The 17,526-nt window shown below is 36.3% G+C and overlaps 2 protein-coding genes across 17 annotated transcripts in view; one reads left to right on the forward strand and one right to left on the reverse strand.

Moving 5' to 3' along the window:
- Window positions 1-10,799, forward strand: part of ABI3BP (ABI family member 3 binding protein) — a 244,633-nt gene extending 233,834 nt beyond the window's left edge. For all 11 annotated transcript variants that reach the window (XM_032299267.1, XM_032299257.1, XM_032299259.1 and 8 more), the window contains 5 exons: window positions 5,346-5,425; window positions 6,196-6,225; window positions 7,063-7,224; window positions 8,326-8,448; window positions 9,391-10,799. In XM_032299267.1, coding sequence (XP_032155158.1) covers window positions 5,346-5,425; window positions 6,196-6,225; window positions 7,063-7,224; window positions 8,326-8,448; window positions 9,391-9,506 — 511 coding nt within the window. In that variant the 3' untranslated portion in view covers window positions 9,507-10,799. The remainder of the gene's footprint in view (window positions 1-5,345; window positions 5,426-6,195; window positions 6,226-7,062; window positions 7,225-8,325; window positions 8,449-9,390) is intronic.
- Window positions 10,800-10,960: 161 nt separating this feature from the next.
- TFG (trafficking from ER to golgi regulator) overlaps window positions 10,961-17,526 on the reverse strand; it is a 36,236-nt gene continuing 29,670 nt past the window's right edge. For 3 of the 6 annotated variants that reach the window (XM_032299269.1, XM_032299271.1, XM_032299268.1), the window contains exons 7-8: window positions 14,889-14,987; window positions 10,961-11,776 (exon numbers count right to left, since the gene is read on the reverse strand). In XM_032299269.1, coding sequence (XP_032155160.1) covers window positions 11,394-11,776; window positions 14,889-14,987 — 482 coding nt within the window. In that variant the 3' untranslated portion in view covers window positions 10,961-11,393. Of the gene's footprint in view, window positions 11,777-12,488; window positions 12,530-14,888; window positions 14,988-17,526 lie in introns of all 6 variants that reach the window. The other 3 variants (XM_032299274.1, XM_032299273.1, XM_032299272.1) reach the window with 2 other exon arrangements.

A 17,526-nucleotide genomic window follows, 5' to 3' on the forward strand; every position in this document is an offset into this window, starting at 1 on the left:
AAAAGAACAGCTCTTTAAAAGTATGTGACTCCACTAGTCTATAAAGAGAAAAATTCTTCCCTTTCATATCACTATATAGTTTTTACGACTTTTTCTTTGCATTCTTTGGTATTTAGGGAGGGAGTGGGAGAAAGTGGTAACAGTACTACAGAATTAGAGTGCAGCCCAACTCTGGAACTTCTGTGTCCCCACAGAAATAGGGGAACACCAAAAAAATACCCCTTATGGCATCATAGGCAGCTAGTTTATGATCCTACAACTGCTGATACCCTAGCCTTTTTTGACTTCTAAGTGCACCCTTGGCTCTCCCCTCTTGCTCCTTACCTGTGTTCCCAGATCTGTACAATGATTTTACATGTGGCAGGTATCCAGAAATGCTTACCATAATCCTTCAATGTCCTTGGAGTTAAGCTTACCCAAACTGATTGATTAGATTCTCCTTTCCCATGTTGAGCAGGCTTTACTCTCTTTTTTCTTATTTCTTATTTTTTTCTTATTTGGCTTTTCCATTTATCTCCCTCTGACTAAATCCTCACCTGAATGGAGATCAAATATTTCAAGACTACACTAGGGGTAAAAATCGGCCAGCTAAACAACTCAAACCAACAAGCAGCTACAGGGTGGACTTTCTATACAAAAAGCAGTTTGCTTGAGGTTTGTAAGACTTTTGTTAGAATGAAAACCAACTTTTTAAACTAGTAAGGAGTATATAACTAAACAGTTTATCAAATAATAAAAACTTCAGTTTTAATTTAGGCAAAAGTAGAAGGAAAAGGTTATAGAAAGGATTGAAACGGGGTAGGGAATGACAAGTGTCTGCTCGACCCAGATCTGAAGGTTACCTTTGAGGACAGTACCACCACTTCCACTGCAGAAGAAATCAGTCTGAGGCTAGAATCCTGCAGGTTGGAGGTTCTGTCTCTTAACGGTTTTGCTCATGAACAGAGATCACACTTTTGAAACCTTAGTTTTTCACTTTTCAATAAACTGATGTATTTCTTTTGTTGTTCTCACGCTGATTTTTACAGCTGCTCCCTAACTGTTGGTGTCAGTTAGGGAGACCTGCTATTATGCCGCTCTTCTGAAGTAATGCTTTGCGGTGCTTTCTGGACTCAATAATTAATATATTAACATATCTTAACATTTCTTAGCCTATGGCTCTATGTTGATGGCATGCAGAAAGGTTTACCTGTTAAATTTTTGATCTTCCCAATAACCCATGGGCTATGCCCTTATTATAACCTTCACAAGCAAAAACCAAATTTATGTGGCCATAAGGACTGTCAATTTTCCCAGTAATATAAAATCTTTTTTTAAATTATCAATATAAATATACTAGTGAATATTTATAACTACTGTGTGTCAGGCACCTTGCTTTTACACGCATTCTCATTTAATCTTCACAGATACTTTTATACCCTTGTGAAGCTATAATTACTGTAATTAACAGTATCCTCACACACAGCATTATCATTTTTACGTATGAGTAAACTGAAGCTCCGAGAGATTAAGTTACCTTGAAGTCACACATTAGTAAGCTGAATCTTTCCGGTTCTAGAACTCATGTTTTTAATGCCGCTGCATCATGCTGCCTCCTGATGGGGATGTGCGGGGAAGACGGGTTTTTTTTTTGTTTTTTCCCATTTATTTATTTTATTGCATTTTAGGTTTTGGGGTACATGTGAAGAACATGCAAAATTGTTGCATAGGTACACACGTGGCAGTGTGATTTGCTGCCTTCCTCCCCATCACCTACACCTGGCATCTCTCCCCTTGCTATCTCTCCCCAGCTCCCCACCCCCCACCGTCCCTCCCCTATTTCCCCCCAACTGACCCCAGTGTGTAGTGCTCCCCTCCCCGTGTCCATGTGTTCTCATTGTTCAACACCCGCCTATGAGTGAGAACATGTGGTGTTTGATCTTCTGCTCTTCTGTCAGTTTGCTGAGAATGATGGTTTCCAGGTTCATCCATGTCCCTACAAAGGAGTTGGGATTTACACCTACCTAGGTAGAACCAGGTATGGCATTCTGTGAGGCTTTATTTACCTGGCTTGTCCTAGATGGGGCCAAAAGGCTTGACTGCAGTTGTCATCTGGACTGCATTCCATTTAGGTATTTATTTTGATGTGGTAGGTAGGTCTTATAGTTCTTTAATTTTCATTTTTATCAGAAATATATGTACATTGCTTTAAAATTCAGTTACCACAAACGCAGCTCCCTGTTCGTAAATTTGGTTCCCCAGATACAAGGTTTTGGTTTTTGTTTTTTGCCTATTTCTTCTGTTAATTAAATCCCTATGTCTAGCCTGACCTTTTCACAGGATGGTCAAATACTCCAGGTCATCACTCTGTTGTATTTGTTGTGTGTTTTTATAGGCAACATCTCTTTTGGAATTCCTATCAACTTTTGCCTATGTTTTGAATCCCCTAATTCCTGCATCACAAGTCTTCTTCCTTGTTTACTCCATTACTTTGTAGCACTTAATATATCTTGAGCAAAAGTTATAGAAAGCAGTATTTTTGAGTTCTTATATGTTTTCAAGTTTGTCTTACTTTGATATTATTGTTTAGCTGGACCTATTAGGATAAAATAAGACTTTTGAAGGAATTGTTCTACTGTTTTCTAACTTCCAGTTCTGATTCTGGATCCATTGAGTGGGACCTATTATTTTCTTCTGTTTTTAGGACTTGTCTTTATCACCCAGTACACTGAAATTTTGTAACTCCTGTGTTTTAGTCCTTTTTCTTTTTCATTTTGCTGGGCAGAGTAGGCCTTTCAATCTAGAAACTCATCTTTCAGTACTGAGAAATTTATTACACAATTTCTAGAATAATTTTCTATCTTCTTTCCTTTTCTCTCTTCTAGAATTCCTACTAGTTGGGTACTGTATCTTCTAGAATAATCCTCCAACTTTCTTTTCTCTCATTTTTTCATCTTTTACTTTTTGTTCTAGTATTTGTAGAATGTCAACTTTATCTTCCAAAACTTCTATTTGAAGTTTACTTCAAAGAACTTTGTTTCCTGAAATTTTAAATTTTATTTTCTATGTACAATCAATGAGACATTTCTCTTAGACCTGTGATGTCATTCATCTTGTGACAAAATGTGCTTCTTCAGAAAAAATTTTACCACCACAAATAACTTTTGTTATATAGGGTTTAATCAGACCAAAACAAAAATGTGCCTTTCAGTTCCCATGTTAAATTTAGTGCAAAATGATTTCTTTGAAACTTGTCAAATATCACAAAATATATGGGCAAAAAAAAACAAAAAAAAAAAACACCACAAAAACCCACCCTAAAAAAGTAGCTTACATTTGTGGCCATGCTAAAAATGGAGCTTAAGTGTACATAACTGTGAAATAAAAAGACATGGAGACAGTTCCAGCAATCAGTCAGGCTTGGTCAAAGCACAACACTTTTGGCGGTGGCCTGGAACAAATGTGGAATGCATTGCCCATTTCAATCAAAGTCCAAATGCCTATGATTTCTTTTTTTCCATTTTCAGTTCACTATACTTCTATGGGCTTTTTGTTTTGAAGCCTCTTAACAAATATTTAATCTCTGGAAAATATTTCATGTGAAAATACCCCCATATATGTGTGATTTATGTAAGTGACAAAGTTGTTTTTGTATCAAGTCTCTCATTGCAAATGACAACTTTTATCAATTGCCCAGTTTACAAAATGCTGTCATTTGCGTTCTCTCATTAAAAACGCTATGAGGAAGGGTAAGTTTTATTCCCCATTTCATTAAGTTTTAAAGCTTTGAAAAGCAAAAGCAGTAACAGTACAAGGGTTTTGAGCCTCATTGTTCTCAAATGAAAATTAGGATAAGATGTATCTCATCAGGGTTTGCATGTGTTGTATTGCTTTATATATGCAGAATGACTAATGCGTCCGATACACAGTAAGCATTCAGAAAGTGGCTGCCATTGTTGTGGCACTGGAATCTGTTGTCTTAGACTAGATTCCAGCAGTGTGTTAATGCAGTATCTCAGTGATCAAGAAACTTGAGTCTTTTTTTCTTGATCACTTAGTACCAGCTATACTAAACTGACAGCTGTCACCCTTCTGTTTTTCGCTCGTTTATAAGATACCTATCTTTTGTACATTCTGCATTCTTACAGACTTCTCAAAGACAAAAATTATTTATCTCCCAAAAGCTTTGAACAAATCTGAGACTCTCAAAATATTATCGGCTGATTCAGGCTGATTTTTGAATTCAAAGTCCTTTCACGGCCAAGTCTGCTTGCTGCTGAAAAGAAATCTTAATTTCAGGCAAATGGCAAATTGCTTTACTATTTCAATTTCGTTAAAGGATTTGCTTTGTTTACATACTTTATGAATAAAGATTGCTAAATACTGCACAATACTATGATGAGTAATTCTTAAGGATACAGTCAAAGGAGCTTACAATTCCCAAGGGACCTAGGGTCATTTGGGGGTTTGTTCTGTTTAACAAAATTTAGGGACTGGCCAACATGAATCTGGTGTATCAAGGGAGAGAGATGTCTGTGTTTGTGTTCCTCCTCTTCACAAGGCAACCCTATCATGCACCTTTTCTGGAGACCATAGCATCCTGTGATCCACAGAAGACCCAAGTTCCAAGGGATACAACTAGGAAGTCCTTGCAAAGAAACGCTTATGTGTATCTATTCCCATAGCTTAGTCTACAGTTAAATAGACTACAGCGTAGAATAGTAGTTCTCAAACATCAGTGGGCACATGAGTCACCCAGGGGAGTTATAAATTCTGACCTGAATCTCCTCAAAAATTGATTCCATACCTAGAGTAGAAAAGAAATCTGCAGATTAACACACTTTCACCACTGCCACCCTATCATGTGATTCTGACATAAGTAGTTCAAGCCCCACAGTGAGGAAAATGGCCTAAGTCCAGGGTTATACTCAGGGTTGGGATAACAGAAAATAAAACAGAATCTTGCAACTTCTTGGCCCCAGGAAGTAGCTGAGACATCTTTAAGAAACAGGCTCCTTGTTTTTCGAATTAGCCTTTGTTTACCATATACCACTTTCTTGCATGTCTGTTAACAATCTGCCAAGTTATCTGTACTAGTTTGGAGATTTTTAAAGACAACCATCTTTTTTATTAACTTAATGCTTAATGAAACATTTGACAAGCTGTTCAGAAAGTAAAACTAGGAAATTATTTTTCTTTCCTTAATCTACTTCTGGAACATGTTTTCTTTCCTCAACCTACTTTCTGGAACATTCACTGTCATAATTTCAAAATAGAATCAAGAGGGATGTCAATATAAAAGGGGAATGTTGCCTCCTATTCCTGAGGAATATATTACAAGTATTTTTTTTATTTTCCCTCAACAGTTATGAATTCCAGGTGAAACCAAAAAACCCACTTGGCGAAGGCCCAGTCAGCAACACAGTGGCATTCAGTACTGAATCAGGTAATTACATCAACAGTAATTCCCAGACAGGATGTAAAAGGCCACAGCGGAGCAATGTTTTGCATAGGAAGCTTGTTTGAAACCCAGCTAAACACTACATATACTGTTTCTCGAATTTTTGGAAACCCATTTGTAGGAAAAAGCAAATTGATGAAGGTTTAGAGAAACACCACGTATGGTTTCTCCTCACTTAAAGACACATCAATTTAATTTAAAAAGCATAGTCAAGCTATACTCTTCCAAAAAGCTACTGAACGATTACTCCCCTGTATGCCTAGAATCAAAATATCAGTGAGGGAACCAGAAAGGGAACCCCAAGATAGTTTAGTAACAGCTGTGAAGTTTTCTAATTAGACCTTACAAGCTGCAATTCCTTAATGAGATACATCTGCACATACAGCATTAATATTTGCATAATTTTTATACCAACTGTGGTTCATGGCATCTTGGTGATTTTTACCATGAAGTTTTTTTTATCAAACTAAAAGCAGCAGCTTTTGAAATTCAAGTGAAGGCTGGAACAGTGACAAAGGTTCCTAACTACTCAAATTACATGTAACAGATCCAGCTGAATACCTACCAAGTAGATTATCAAATCAAGAACCGTTTGCAAAACAAAACAAACTTTCAAATTCAATCCTTAGCAAAAATGTACAATTTTGCAAATAAAATTTCTTAACAACTGTAAGCACCCATAGTCTTCGCCATGCCACATGGTATGTTGGGGGTTTATCTAGTAAGGTCTGACTTTTGTATTTATTTCTCCTCAGCGGACCCAAGAGTGAGCGAGCCAGTTTCTGGTAAGTACCTGTCTCAATGAAAACACAACTACATGTTTTTCTAAACTTACTCAACTGAACAGACCTGACAGAATCTGAATCATGATTTCATGTTTTTCCACTTAGTCTTCTTAGAATACCAAACAGGTGTAAATGTTTGCCTACACATTGTACAACACTGAGGACCCATGATGTTCTGGGAACAAGTTGGACATTCTGAAATTTGCTTTCACTCATGCACAGGGTTATTACTGTTTAATAAGACAGCCAGTGTAATCCCAGCACTCTTGAGAGGCTGAGGCAGGAGAACTGCTTGAGCCCAGGAGTTGGAGACCAGCCTAGGCAACGTAGTGAGACTCCCTCTCTCCAAAAAATCTAAAAATAAAAAATTAGTTAGGCAGGTGCACACCTATAGTCCTAGCTACTTGGGAGGCTGAGGTGGGATCACTGCTTGAGCTCAGGAGGTTAATGCTACAGTGAGCCATGATCCAGCTTGGGCAACAGAGTGAGATCCTGTCTCAAAAAATAATAATAAGACACAACACTCTCATTTCCACTTTTAATAACAAGTCATATTAAAGCAGTTGTCTAAATTTTATAACATGCTACAAAAAAGAAACCTAAATTTGCTCCTAAAGGACACTGTCTACATCTAGCTCTACAGAAACTATTCAGCATCTAAACACCTTAACATACTGCTCTCAGATTTATCTACTGACTTTATGTGTTTAAATCCTTCTAATATTTTTGGCTCCAATATTTATCATGGGCTGTGGGGGAGGTATCAGCAAGTTGACAAATTTTGCAAACTGTTTTCTTATAAAGCCTAAACTCAAACCGTCTGTTTTCCTTATGTAGCAGGAAGAGATGCCATATGGACTGAAAGACCCTTTAATTCAGACTCTTACTCAGAGTGTAAGGGCAAACAATATGTCAAAAGGACATGGTATAAGAAATTTGTAGGAGTGCAGCTGTGCAACTCGCTCAGATACAAGATTTACTTGAGTGACTCCCTCACAGGTAAGCCGGGCCCCCAGCTCTGTTTTCAGTCCTTGACTTATGGGAATGTTTTGTGGCATTGTACAATTTGGCCTTTTCTTAAGAGTTCCAGGCACTAATGGGTGCTGTAAACACAAGTTTTCCTCTGAGCAAAATGTTACTGAAATGGTTATCATTCCTAGAAAACAAGAATTTAAGGAATGCTTTTAGAAGGTAAGTAATAAAAATGGAATTATAAAACAGCGCCATTGTGGCAAACTGGAATGTACATTCACCAACCATGATCAAGCTCCATTTTGTTACAACCATCCAGGATAAAAAGCCTATTGACAATGAAGTGACTAACAATAATCATGGAATTAATATAGTATCTTCAAGATGCTGTAAGAGCTACAACCCCTGGCTCCATACCCAATAGGTTATAATTTTCTACATTCAGAGTAAAAATTTTTAATAGGCTGGCCCCAACATAAAAAAGTAGATATTTTTTCAGTCATTCAACTGTTCTAAGTGCTGAACACAGAGCAGCATAAAAGGTATTTCCTGCTTTCCCACAGCTTACCTCTCCTTCCTTTCCTTAGTAAGGAGAGACAGACAATACATAAGTGAAAATTTATAGAGGTACTTTGAAGAACATTTTGAAAAAGGTGAAGAAGGCCTCTCTAAAAAGTTAGCACTAACAAAGGAGAACATTGAGAAGGAGCTAACCACACAAAGGTCTAGAGGAAAGGGAAAGTGCAAAGACCTAAGGCAGAATACCCCTGGCCAGTTCCACCAGTATGGCCCAGACTTAGTAAGTGAAGGGGCAGGCAGGTGTGAAATCATGTGGACCTTTGAAATCAGGTAAGGACTTTGGATTTTATTCTGAATATAATGGGAGACTCCTGGAGAAATTTATGGAGAAAATAAACATTATCTGGCATGCATTTTTAAAAGATCACTCATCTCTGAGAAGGGGAGGGGAGGAAGAATACAGGAAGGCAAGAGACCAACGCTGGTTTGAACAAGGATAACAGGGAATGGGGGGAGAAAGTACAAAAACAGTAATGAAGATTATTTCAGAATTGTCACATATCAAAGTAAGAAAGTAACACTTTACCCTTTTCACTTCTGGTTCTTCAGGAAAATTTTATAACATAGGTGATCAGAGGGGCCATGGAGAAGATCACTGCCAGTTTGTGGATTCATTTTTAGATGGACGCACTGGGCAGCAACTCACCTCTGACCAGTTACCAATCAAAGAAGGTATGTTTTCTGATCCTCCTCATAAGCAACAGAGTTTTACAGATTAACCCAGAAAGAAATCAAGCTGATGAAACCAATCAATTTAAAAAGAATTCTATAGTACTCTACTACTCTACACATCTGGCTAGGAAAAAATGAAGACTTTAATATGTTTCTCAGCTTAGAGACTTAGCACCAAGACAAATGATACAGACATAATATAAATACATCCTACTTCAAGAAAATCTAAATTTGCAAAAACAGATATAAAAAAGCAGTTTCCCAAACTTAAATCATTAATGTATTAATGTTATGGGTTTTGTCATATTGAACACACTTCCATTATTTTTATCTCCTTAAATAAATTTTTTAAACTGCTACTATAAATGGAAAAAAAAATAGTACATACCTTACAAATAACTGTATAAATATAATTAAAATAGAATAAATTCTGTGGAAAATAAATAACCTCTGTAAATTGCTAAAGACCCATTAGCACCAAGCTGTGTAATGAGCACTGAATAAGACTAAAAATTAATCCTTGTCTAAGCAGTGCAGAAGGGGGTAAATTAATTGTTCATATTAGTCAGGAATCACCAGGAGGTTCTCTAAATAACATTTGATTAATTTTTCAGTAACACATTTTGTTCACTGGACTTAAAAATACCAACAATAAAAAAAGATGACCTACTAAGTTCTGTGAACACATTAATGGGCAGTGAAACTGTCACTACCAACCATCCCCTCCTAACTCGACATGGCAAATGTCAACAACTTTTCAGGTGCCCATTTTAGCCAACCAAGATGACGCCTCAGGAGACAACACCAGAGCTTCTTGCTCTCAGTTTTCTAAATTACTTTGCCTCGCTCAGATTAGCCTTCAGCTATTCCACATCCTTCAATCTATCAGCTGTGAGGGCAAAAATGTAATATAGCAGCTGTTAAAACTATTTTCTCTCTCAGGCTATTTCAGAGCAGTTCGCCAGGAACCTGTCCAATTTGGAGAAATAGGTGGTCATACTCAAATCAATTATGTTCAGTGGTATGAATGCGGGACTACAATTCCTGGAAAATGGTAGATGCTGCACCAAGTTACCTTCTGTTTCATCACGGCAAACAAAATCATTGAAAACACTATGTCACATTCATTTAAAGCTATTTTGTTTACTATGTATAAAATTCTACAATCTAATAGCAATACTAGATGTTTATTATTAGAAAAGATTGCTAAGAGTATTTATCAGGTTTTACAAAGTCATTTTAAGAAAGCAAGATATTGATGTTAACAGAATAATGTTTTTGGGGAAGCTGGCTCCCTATACATGGTATTTTAAGAGATCGTTTGTATATTATTTATCACACTGTTGTAATGATGTTTTGAGATACTTTTATAACAAAATTAACATCAAAAAAGTTACATACTTTTAAAAAAATATTTACTTTTATTGATGTGTATGCTTCCTATTGATGAATTAATTCCATAAATCTCTACTTAGTTTAACTTATTGGATCAAATTATCTTCAGCATATGTATCTGGGGAAAAAAGGTCCGAATATTCACATTTATATTTAAACTTCAATTTTTAAAGCAATAGCTGAATAGCTTTTCAGAGGAGTTTAAATAAATATGTTAGCATGAATGTGTAACTATATTTCCTTTAAACATCCGCAAATCATTGAAAAGATTGAATCAGTAAATTTCATTACAGCTAAAAATGGAGACTAATATATTGTTTCAAAAGATACACTTTTACCCATCATAAAAGTTACGGTATCTGAGTATACTTTGTCAAGCTATCCCTTTACCCACTTGTCTTCATATTGTTTTTATGACTCTAATGAAGGTGTATGTAGAGACTGAATGTGAAGTCTGAGCACGAAAAGGTAATGCATGATAAGATCTCCAGCCACTTTACAGGATATTTACTATGCATTTATATGTAAGACCTCTATAAATGAATGTATCGGAGAATGTTTTTGTAACTTTAATTCAATCCGTAATGAAAATATGACTCATTTCTATTAAAAAGGTATTTTCCTTCAGGCAGGGAATGAGAATCCTTGCTGCACTGTTGCCGTCATTCTGAAAGGACCTTTCCCTGTGCTTACCTTGCAACATGCTTCAATCTTCTCAATGCTACATTTTGTATTTTTCAAACAAGTATAAATTCTGCAATAAAGAGATGTAGTTTTTTTTAAGATGAGTTTTTATTTTTATTTCTGAATGGTTCATCAGTATAGTAACTATACCTTTTATCTCAGAAGGAAAATCACAAAGTTATCCAGGCTCTACCAAACCCCCATTATATCTATTGTTTATGTCCTAAATTAACCTTTCATCATACCAAGTAATAAAGTTTATTTTAAACCAATGATTACCAAATGCATTTTTTTTTTCAAAGGAAGGACAAAAATCAAATGGCAATCTTTCTCTGAATAGAAATCTGTAAGTTAAAATGTTTATACTTCAAACACCAATAAGGATTTCTAAAAAATTGTTTTTTTCATGTTAATGACTAAATTTCAAGACCACTAATGGATTCAATCATCTTTATTAACCTATCAGTGTTACATTTTATACATAATATCTAGTTGTATTCTCAAAGGGCTCTACTTTAGTACATCATGTTAATAGTAAAAAGCCAAGTAAGATGGCTAAACCTCACCCTAGCATTTTAATATCCTCTGGACAAGGGAAGCTAGAAAGTCAATCAATCACTTTATACACGTAAGAGTAGTGTTCGAAAGTAACTAAGAAGCTGCTACATTTTTAAGCAGGGAGGAAAAAACTTTCATTTTGGTTTTTGTGGTCCAGCAAATTATACTTCCAGTTAACAGCAACAATGATATCATAAAAAATGCTCTGCTTTTTAAATTTCTGAACTTCAATACAAATTAAAATAGTATTGGAGTCTTTTGGGAGGCCGATAGCTAGCAGCTACGTTAATTGGTATAGATGAGCCTCCTTATCGATAACCAGGTCCAGGCTGGGTATAGCCCTGACCAAAGGGAGGACGGTTACGTGCATAAGGGTTAGGCCCGCTTGGAGGAGCCGTCATGGTACTTCCAGGAAGTGAAGTAAAACCTGGTCTTGGTTGATAGGCCCCAGGTTGGCTTGGAGCTATTCCAGGTTGAGAGGCAGGGGCCACTGTATAATTAGTAGGCTGAGAGGTTTGGGCAGTGTAAGTTTGTGCAGGATAATTGCTCGCCTGGTACTGCTGTGGCGGCTGAGCAGGCAGTTGTTGAGGCTGACCAGAAAAGGCAGGAGCTGGTGCCTGCGAAGTTGGTTGCTGGCCATATCCCTGGAATTGCTGAGGTTGTTGGGGTCCAGTCTGCTGACTATAGCTTACTGAAAAGGCAAAACAAATAACATGTATCTTATCTTTTAGTAAAGCTTTTCCAGAGAATTAGTCTTACTGTTATGGACTAAAAATGGTGAGAAATTTAACAAATATTTATGTAACAAGCAGAGTGGTAGATTCCATCATCACATAATATTTCAAGACCAAGAAGTTATGAGAGATATTTTCTACAATTTTTTAAACCCTCTGAGACATAATCCCTGTGAGCAAATTCCTGCTATAGCATAATTCCTAGACCAGAAGCTCAAATGATAAATGAAAGATTATACTTTCTAGGAAGACCAAAAATGGGAAAGCTAAATAGTCATTAACCAGGTTTTGGGGTGGGAGGGGCTACTTAACAACATCAAATAAAAACACATTGCAGAGAATGAACATTTTTATATGAAATACTATAAATCTTATTGTACTAACTAGGTGCTTTAAATTTTGCTCACTCTATAAAAACTAAGCCATTTAAGAATAAATACAAAGTACTGTTTTCACAATCCTTAAAATCTTTTCTTTTAGATTTGGTATCTGATGCTTTTTGCCTTTACAATATTTTGACTTAGCAGTATAGCACAGCACATAAAAGTATACCATATTGCCCCAAAAAAAGCAACATCTATATTCATTATTTACTAGGATGTAATTTTTTTTTTTTTTACAAAGAAAGTCTGCTTCACTGAAAACTTTTATCTCTACCATGAAACACACCTGCAGCTACTTGCAATGAAACCTCTCCATTGACTGGAATCCTGTCAGCATTAAATACCAGATACATAAGAAAATTATTAAAATATGTACAACCCTGCATTAAAAAAAAAAAAAAGGATTGAATGAATTTGAGTATATTCTGAACTCACCTTGAACCTGGGTTCAAAATTTACTCATGAAAGAAACCTTTATGACATAGTCCATGAACAAAACTGGAAAAGGTCAGAGGGAAACTGGCAAACCAACAACAGTGTCAAAGAGGGTCCAGTGTTACCACCACCACTCAGTCTCCAAGCAGAGTATTTAGTTGACTATTTCCATATCTCTCAATCAAATTCAAGTTAATAGACTAGTAGGATCAGAAATACAAAGATAATTTGAAAAAACTAAATTTTACTCAGAGTGAAGACCCTGACTACATTTATTAAGAGCAAGCTTAGTTCTTAATAAGTAAATCAAGTATCTTAAATGCATTTAACTCATGGTAACATTTAAATACTGAACTAAATTCATAAAAAATTCTGAATGTCATACAATTTGTCCTATCCTCTACATAAAACTTAAATTTTCACTATAAAGTTTTGAAGAAACAGATTGTTTCAGCTTTATGCTGAAAATGCCTATTCATTTTAAGACTGTGAGAAAAAAAGTCCCTTTTCATCCTGGCAACTGAAATCTCAACTTTTTTTAACTGGGCCTGGAGGTAATCCGATCCCTAATTATTGCTTAAGGGTGGGAATAACCCTACAAGCTGAAGATTTCATTAGCAGCCCACCAGTCTCTTGAACATAATGTGGCAATGCTCCTATCGTGTGTATAGTCTCCCTTCTATCCCTCCAAAATAATAAGTAACTTAGGTGAAGAACATCAGAAATAGCAAAGAAATATGGAAATTATGTGGGGTTTTTTGAATACATACAACATCTAACCTTGTAAGGAAGAAGTCTGCCAACTCTGGTCTCGGTTGGGAGAATGCAGAATGATAAAGGGAAATACTGAACTGACCCAGCTCCCTCCAGTGAATGGCTGTATGTGCTTTAACAAGTCACAATTTCTTTGAAACCTAGTTGCCTCACCTATAAAATGCAAAAGCCTGAGTCCCACACCCAATCAAATGAAATTCAAAATCTCTGGGAATGGGGCCCAGCTACACAAAGCTCCCCCAGGTGATTCTAAAGCATAGTAAGGGCCGAAATCCCCTGAGATTAAATGACAACTGTATCTCTTCAGCTCTGCTATCCTTTCTATAAATCACTTAATTTATAACAGGGATTTTTTTAAGAACTGCATCCTAAAAACAACCTTCCTCCTAATATGATCCAAACTTAAGTTCTATGTATTTTATACAATTAAAAATAAGTCGCTACAGGTTAGTCACTCTACAGCAAATATAAATAAAATTAATGACAGAATGTTATGATCTAGGTCAGGAGTCAGCACACTTTTCTGTAAAGTGCCAGATAGTAAATATTTTAGGCTTTGTGGGCCACATGGTCTCTGCCATTCTAGTGCCCACGTAGCAACAGAGAACATAAAAATAAGTGTTCTAATAAAACTTTATTCAAAAAAAAACAGGCCAACAGTCCAGATTTGGCCTGTGGGCTGTACTTTGCTGACCCCTGCTCTAGCTGATACCACAAAACTCCATAAAATAGAAGTTAGACAAGACTCAACTTGCATAAATTATTTTTAATTACAGTTGAAACTCTTATATATAAATCTTTGGCTGTAAAACAAGAGTTGGACACAACAAACTCTCTGACATAAATGTAAAAAATACTGGAATCACAGCCAAAGATACATTAATAAGATTTATCATAAATACATATATTTCAGTGGACAGATGGTAAAATAGAAACAAAATACCCAGGATGCTTATTTAAAACAGCTAAACAAAGTTCTTAATTGCCTGAATTACATTTTACACAATTTTATGGCCTGTATCTGGTATTCTCACATACTTGCAAGAGATTTTAAAACCTAAGTAGCTTAATTTAGCTCTTAAATAAGATCACCTTTCCATTTATGAATAAACTGTTCATATTTCTACAGGTACTAAGAGTATGCTAGAATTATGTGTTACACGGAAGTGGAGGGGAGGGGGGAACCTTGCACTAAGTCGCCTAAGACGTAAGCTTATCATATTAGTAAGAGACAGCTTTGTATTAAAAACTTTTGACACTACAGGTTACTGCAGAATCATCTACTTTAAGTTTTATTTGCCCACCAGAAAACTGAAATGTTGATTTATAATAGATGTTAATGTAATTCCCCTAATAAAAACGTAATACCTATTATGTCAATGTACTACAAATCAAGGAATTAAGAAAAGCTTAAAGTTTAATGAGTATAGGAACAAGCAAAAAACCATAAGCCAACTCCCTTTCAACACCTGCTCACCTGAATACTGAATACCATACTGTTGAGGCTGCTGAGGTGGAGCCTGCGGCTGCTGCGCACCATAACCGGCCTGTTGCTGGTACTGTTGGTACATCTGACCTAAAACACACACACACACACACACACACACACACACGAAAAAAACAGGCATGTTTAATGTAGCAAAGAGAAATATTTTAAAGGCGCATATACATTCTCTCTCCATCTAAACAGTGTAACAATATACAAGAAAGTATTTGTTCACTTTTAAATGTCTATGAAGAAAATGAACCATTTAAGAAGTGTGACTGCTCTGCTGTGGATTAACTGCAGAGAACTAACTGGCAACAAACATTAAGTGTAACAACAGTGGCTACCATTTCATAAAGTCTAGAAAAACAAATGTTTTCAAACCCAGCTGCCAACAGATAAGTAATGCTAATATTCATTAAAAGCCAAGTGAGCTGAAAATCAACAAATAAAAATGAAAAAAAGGACAAATACCATTAACATCATCTAAGTCTTTCCTAAAGCACTGTATTTGCCCTCTAAAGGTTTGGACCTCTATTACCATATGAACGAACTTTTTTGTAGCAAGGAACTACATGACATCTTTTGTTCCAGAGCTGAAAGACACCTTTGGAATTTGTCAAGTTTGATTTTGTATGAATATCCAACATCTTCAACCAATAATGTGGACTCTAATTAAGCCTAAATGGCTCTTCACTGCACTATTTAACAATGGTAGGCCTTTTTAACACTGGGGATGTGTTCTTGAACATGAGAGTCCTATCTGTCCTATTTGGGGTCAACAACCACAGTTCCTATGAAGAAACCTTTTGGAAACTTATTTCCTATTATTTTATTTTTCTTTTTACTTTTCTGTCCTCACAAACTGTTCCCATACATGTGATTTTCAAACAAAGATTTATTGGTTTATGTCTTTATCGGGAATATGATCAAGGGGAATAAATATGTATAGCATATAACAGTGAACTCTTAATTCTTCAAAATTAAAAGGTTTAACTCCTCAATTAAAAAAAAAATAAGCAAACAGGCAATGCATACATTAAAAAAAAGTTCAACCAAATTAGTATTCCCTATCTCAGATACAGAAAAATTAAGCAGCTTACCTGCAGTCGATAGCTAAGAACAGAACCATCAAGAGCTAAGAACCATCACTGGATCCCAGGCATAACTCCAAAGCTTTAGTTTACAAAGTAGTTTTGCATATATTATCCCATGAACAAAATAACATAAATATTAACTTGGGCATCAACAAAAAAGGCTGAGATTAAGGCTCCATGTGGTGGTAGACTGTGGTCATCAATGAGTAAGAAACTCCTGGTAAAAAATGTAGTTAATTGCCCTCAATAAAAACTAATAGGGTACAACTCTTCTTAAAGCTGTTCTTTTTGGCATGTTTTCACAAATTTCTACAAATTGATTTTGAAAATATCACTAGAGTTAAAAATTTCAGAGGTTTATTACTACCTCTACACAATATTCCTTTTACAGCAGATCCTCAAATAACATCTTTTGTTTCACATTGTTTTGTTAAAACACTGATAAGGAAAAAAAAAATATTCCCAGCTTAGGTTACTGTTCCGTGTGGAGTTTGCACATTCTCCCCAAGTCCGTGTGGGTTTGCTTTGGGTACTCCAATTTCCTCCCACATCCCAAAGATGTGTATGTTAGGTTAATTAGCATGTCTAAGTGATCTCAGTCTGCTGACTGTGGGTGTGTGTGTGGTTGCAAGTGCACCCTGTGATGGAATAGCATCCTGTCAGGTTGGTCCCCACTTTGCTACTGAGCTGCCAGGATAGATTTCAGCCACCCACAGCCCTGAACTGGAATAACTACGTGTATCATCTTGTTTGTTTTTATTAATCTTTCTTAAATATATCTATAGCTCACATTTGTTTTTAGTCTTTATCTAAAAGTCCAGGGGTATTTTTGTGATCAGGAATATGCTGTAGGAACTCAACTTACTCTTATCAATTAGCCTATAGAACTGATTTCCTCCTCATACATCGTCTCACTTAAAATTACAGTTTCTAAGAACCTATCAACAATATTAAGTGAGGATTTACGGTACTTACTTTAAACCCACCTCATTCAAGTCCAAATGGGACTGTCACAGTATTCTGAAAATTAATTAAGAAGTCTAATTGTTTAAAAAAAGAAAAAGGAACTTCTTCACATACTTGAGAGATCTACAGGATACATGAAGAAAGCAAGGTGCAGAGATTGTTTATAGTAAGCAATGTTTGTTTGTTTGTTTTTTGAGACGGAGCTTCGCTCTTGTTACCCAGGCTGGAGTGCAATGGCGTAATCTCGGCTCACCGCAACCTCCACCTCCTGGGTTCAGGCAATTCTCCTGCCTCAGCCTCCTGACTTGCTGGGATTACAGGCACACGCCACCATGACCAGCTGATTTTTTGTATTTTTAGTAGAGACGGGGTTTCACCATGTTGACCAGGATGGTCTCGATCTCTTGACCTCGTGATCCACCCGCCTCGGCCTCCCAAAGTGCTGGGATTACAGGCGTGAGCCACCGCGCCTGGCCAGCAATGTTTTGAGTAATAAAAAATACAGTCATGCATTGCTTAATGTAGGTTCTGAAAAATGTGTGAGTGTGCAAGTATCACACAGTATA

This window comes from Sapajus apella, unplaced genomic scaffold, assembly GCF_009761245.1.
Source record: "Sapajus apella isolate SASKATOON/1434 unplaced genomic scaffold, GSC_monkey_1.0 scaffold40, whole genome shotgun sequence".
Classification (NCBI taxonomy): Eukaryota; Metazoa; Chordata; class Mammalia; order Primates; family Cebidae; genus Sapajus; species Sapajus apella.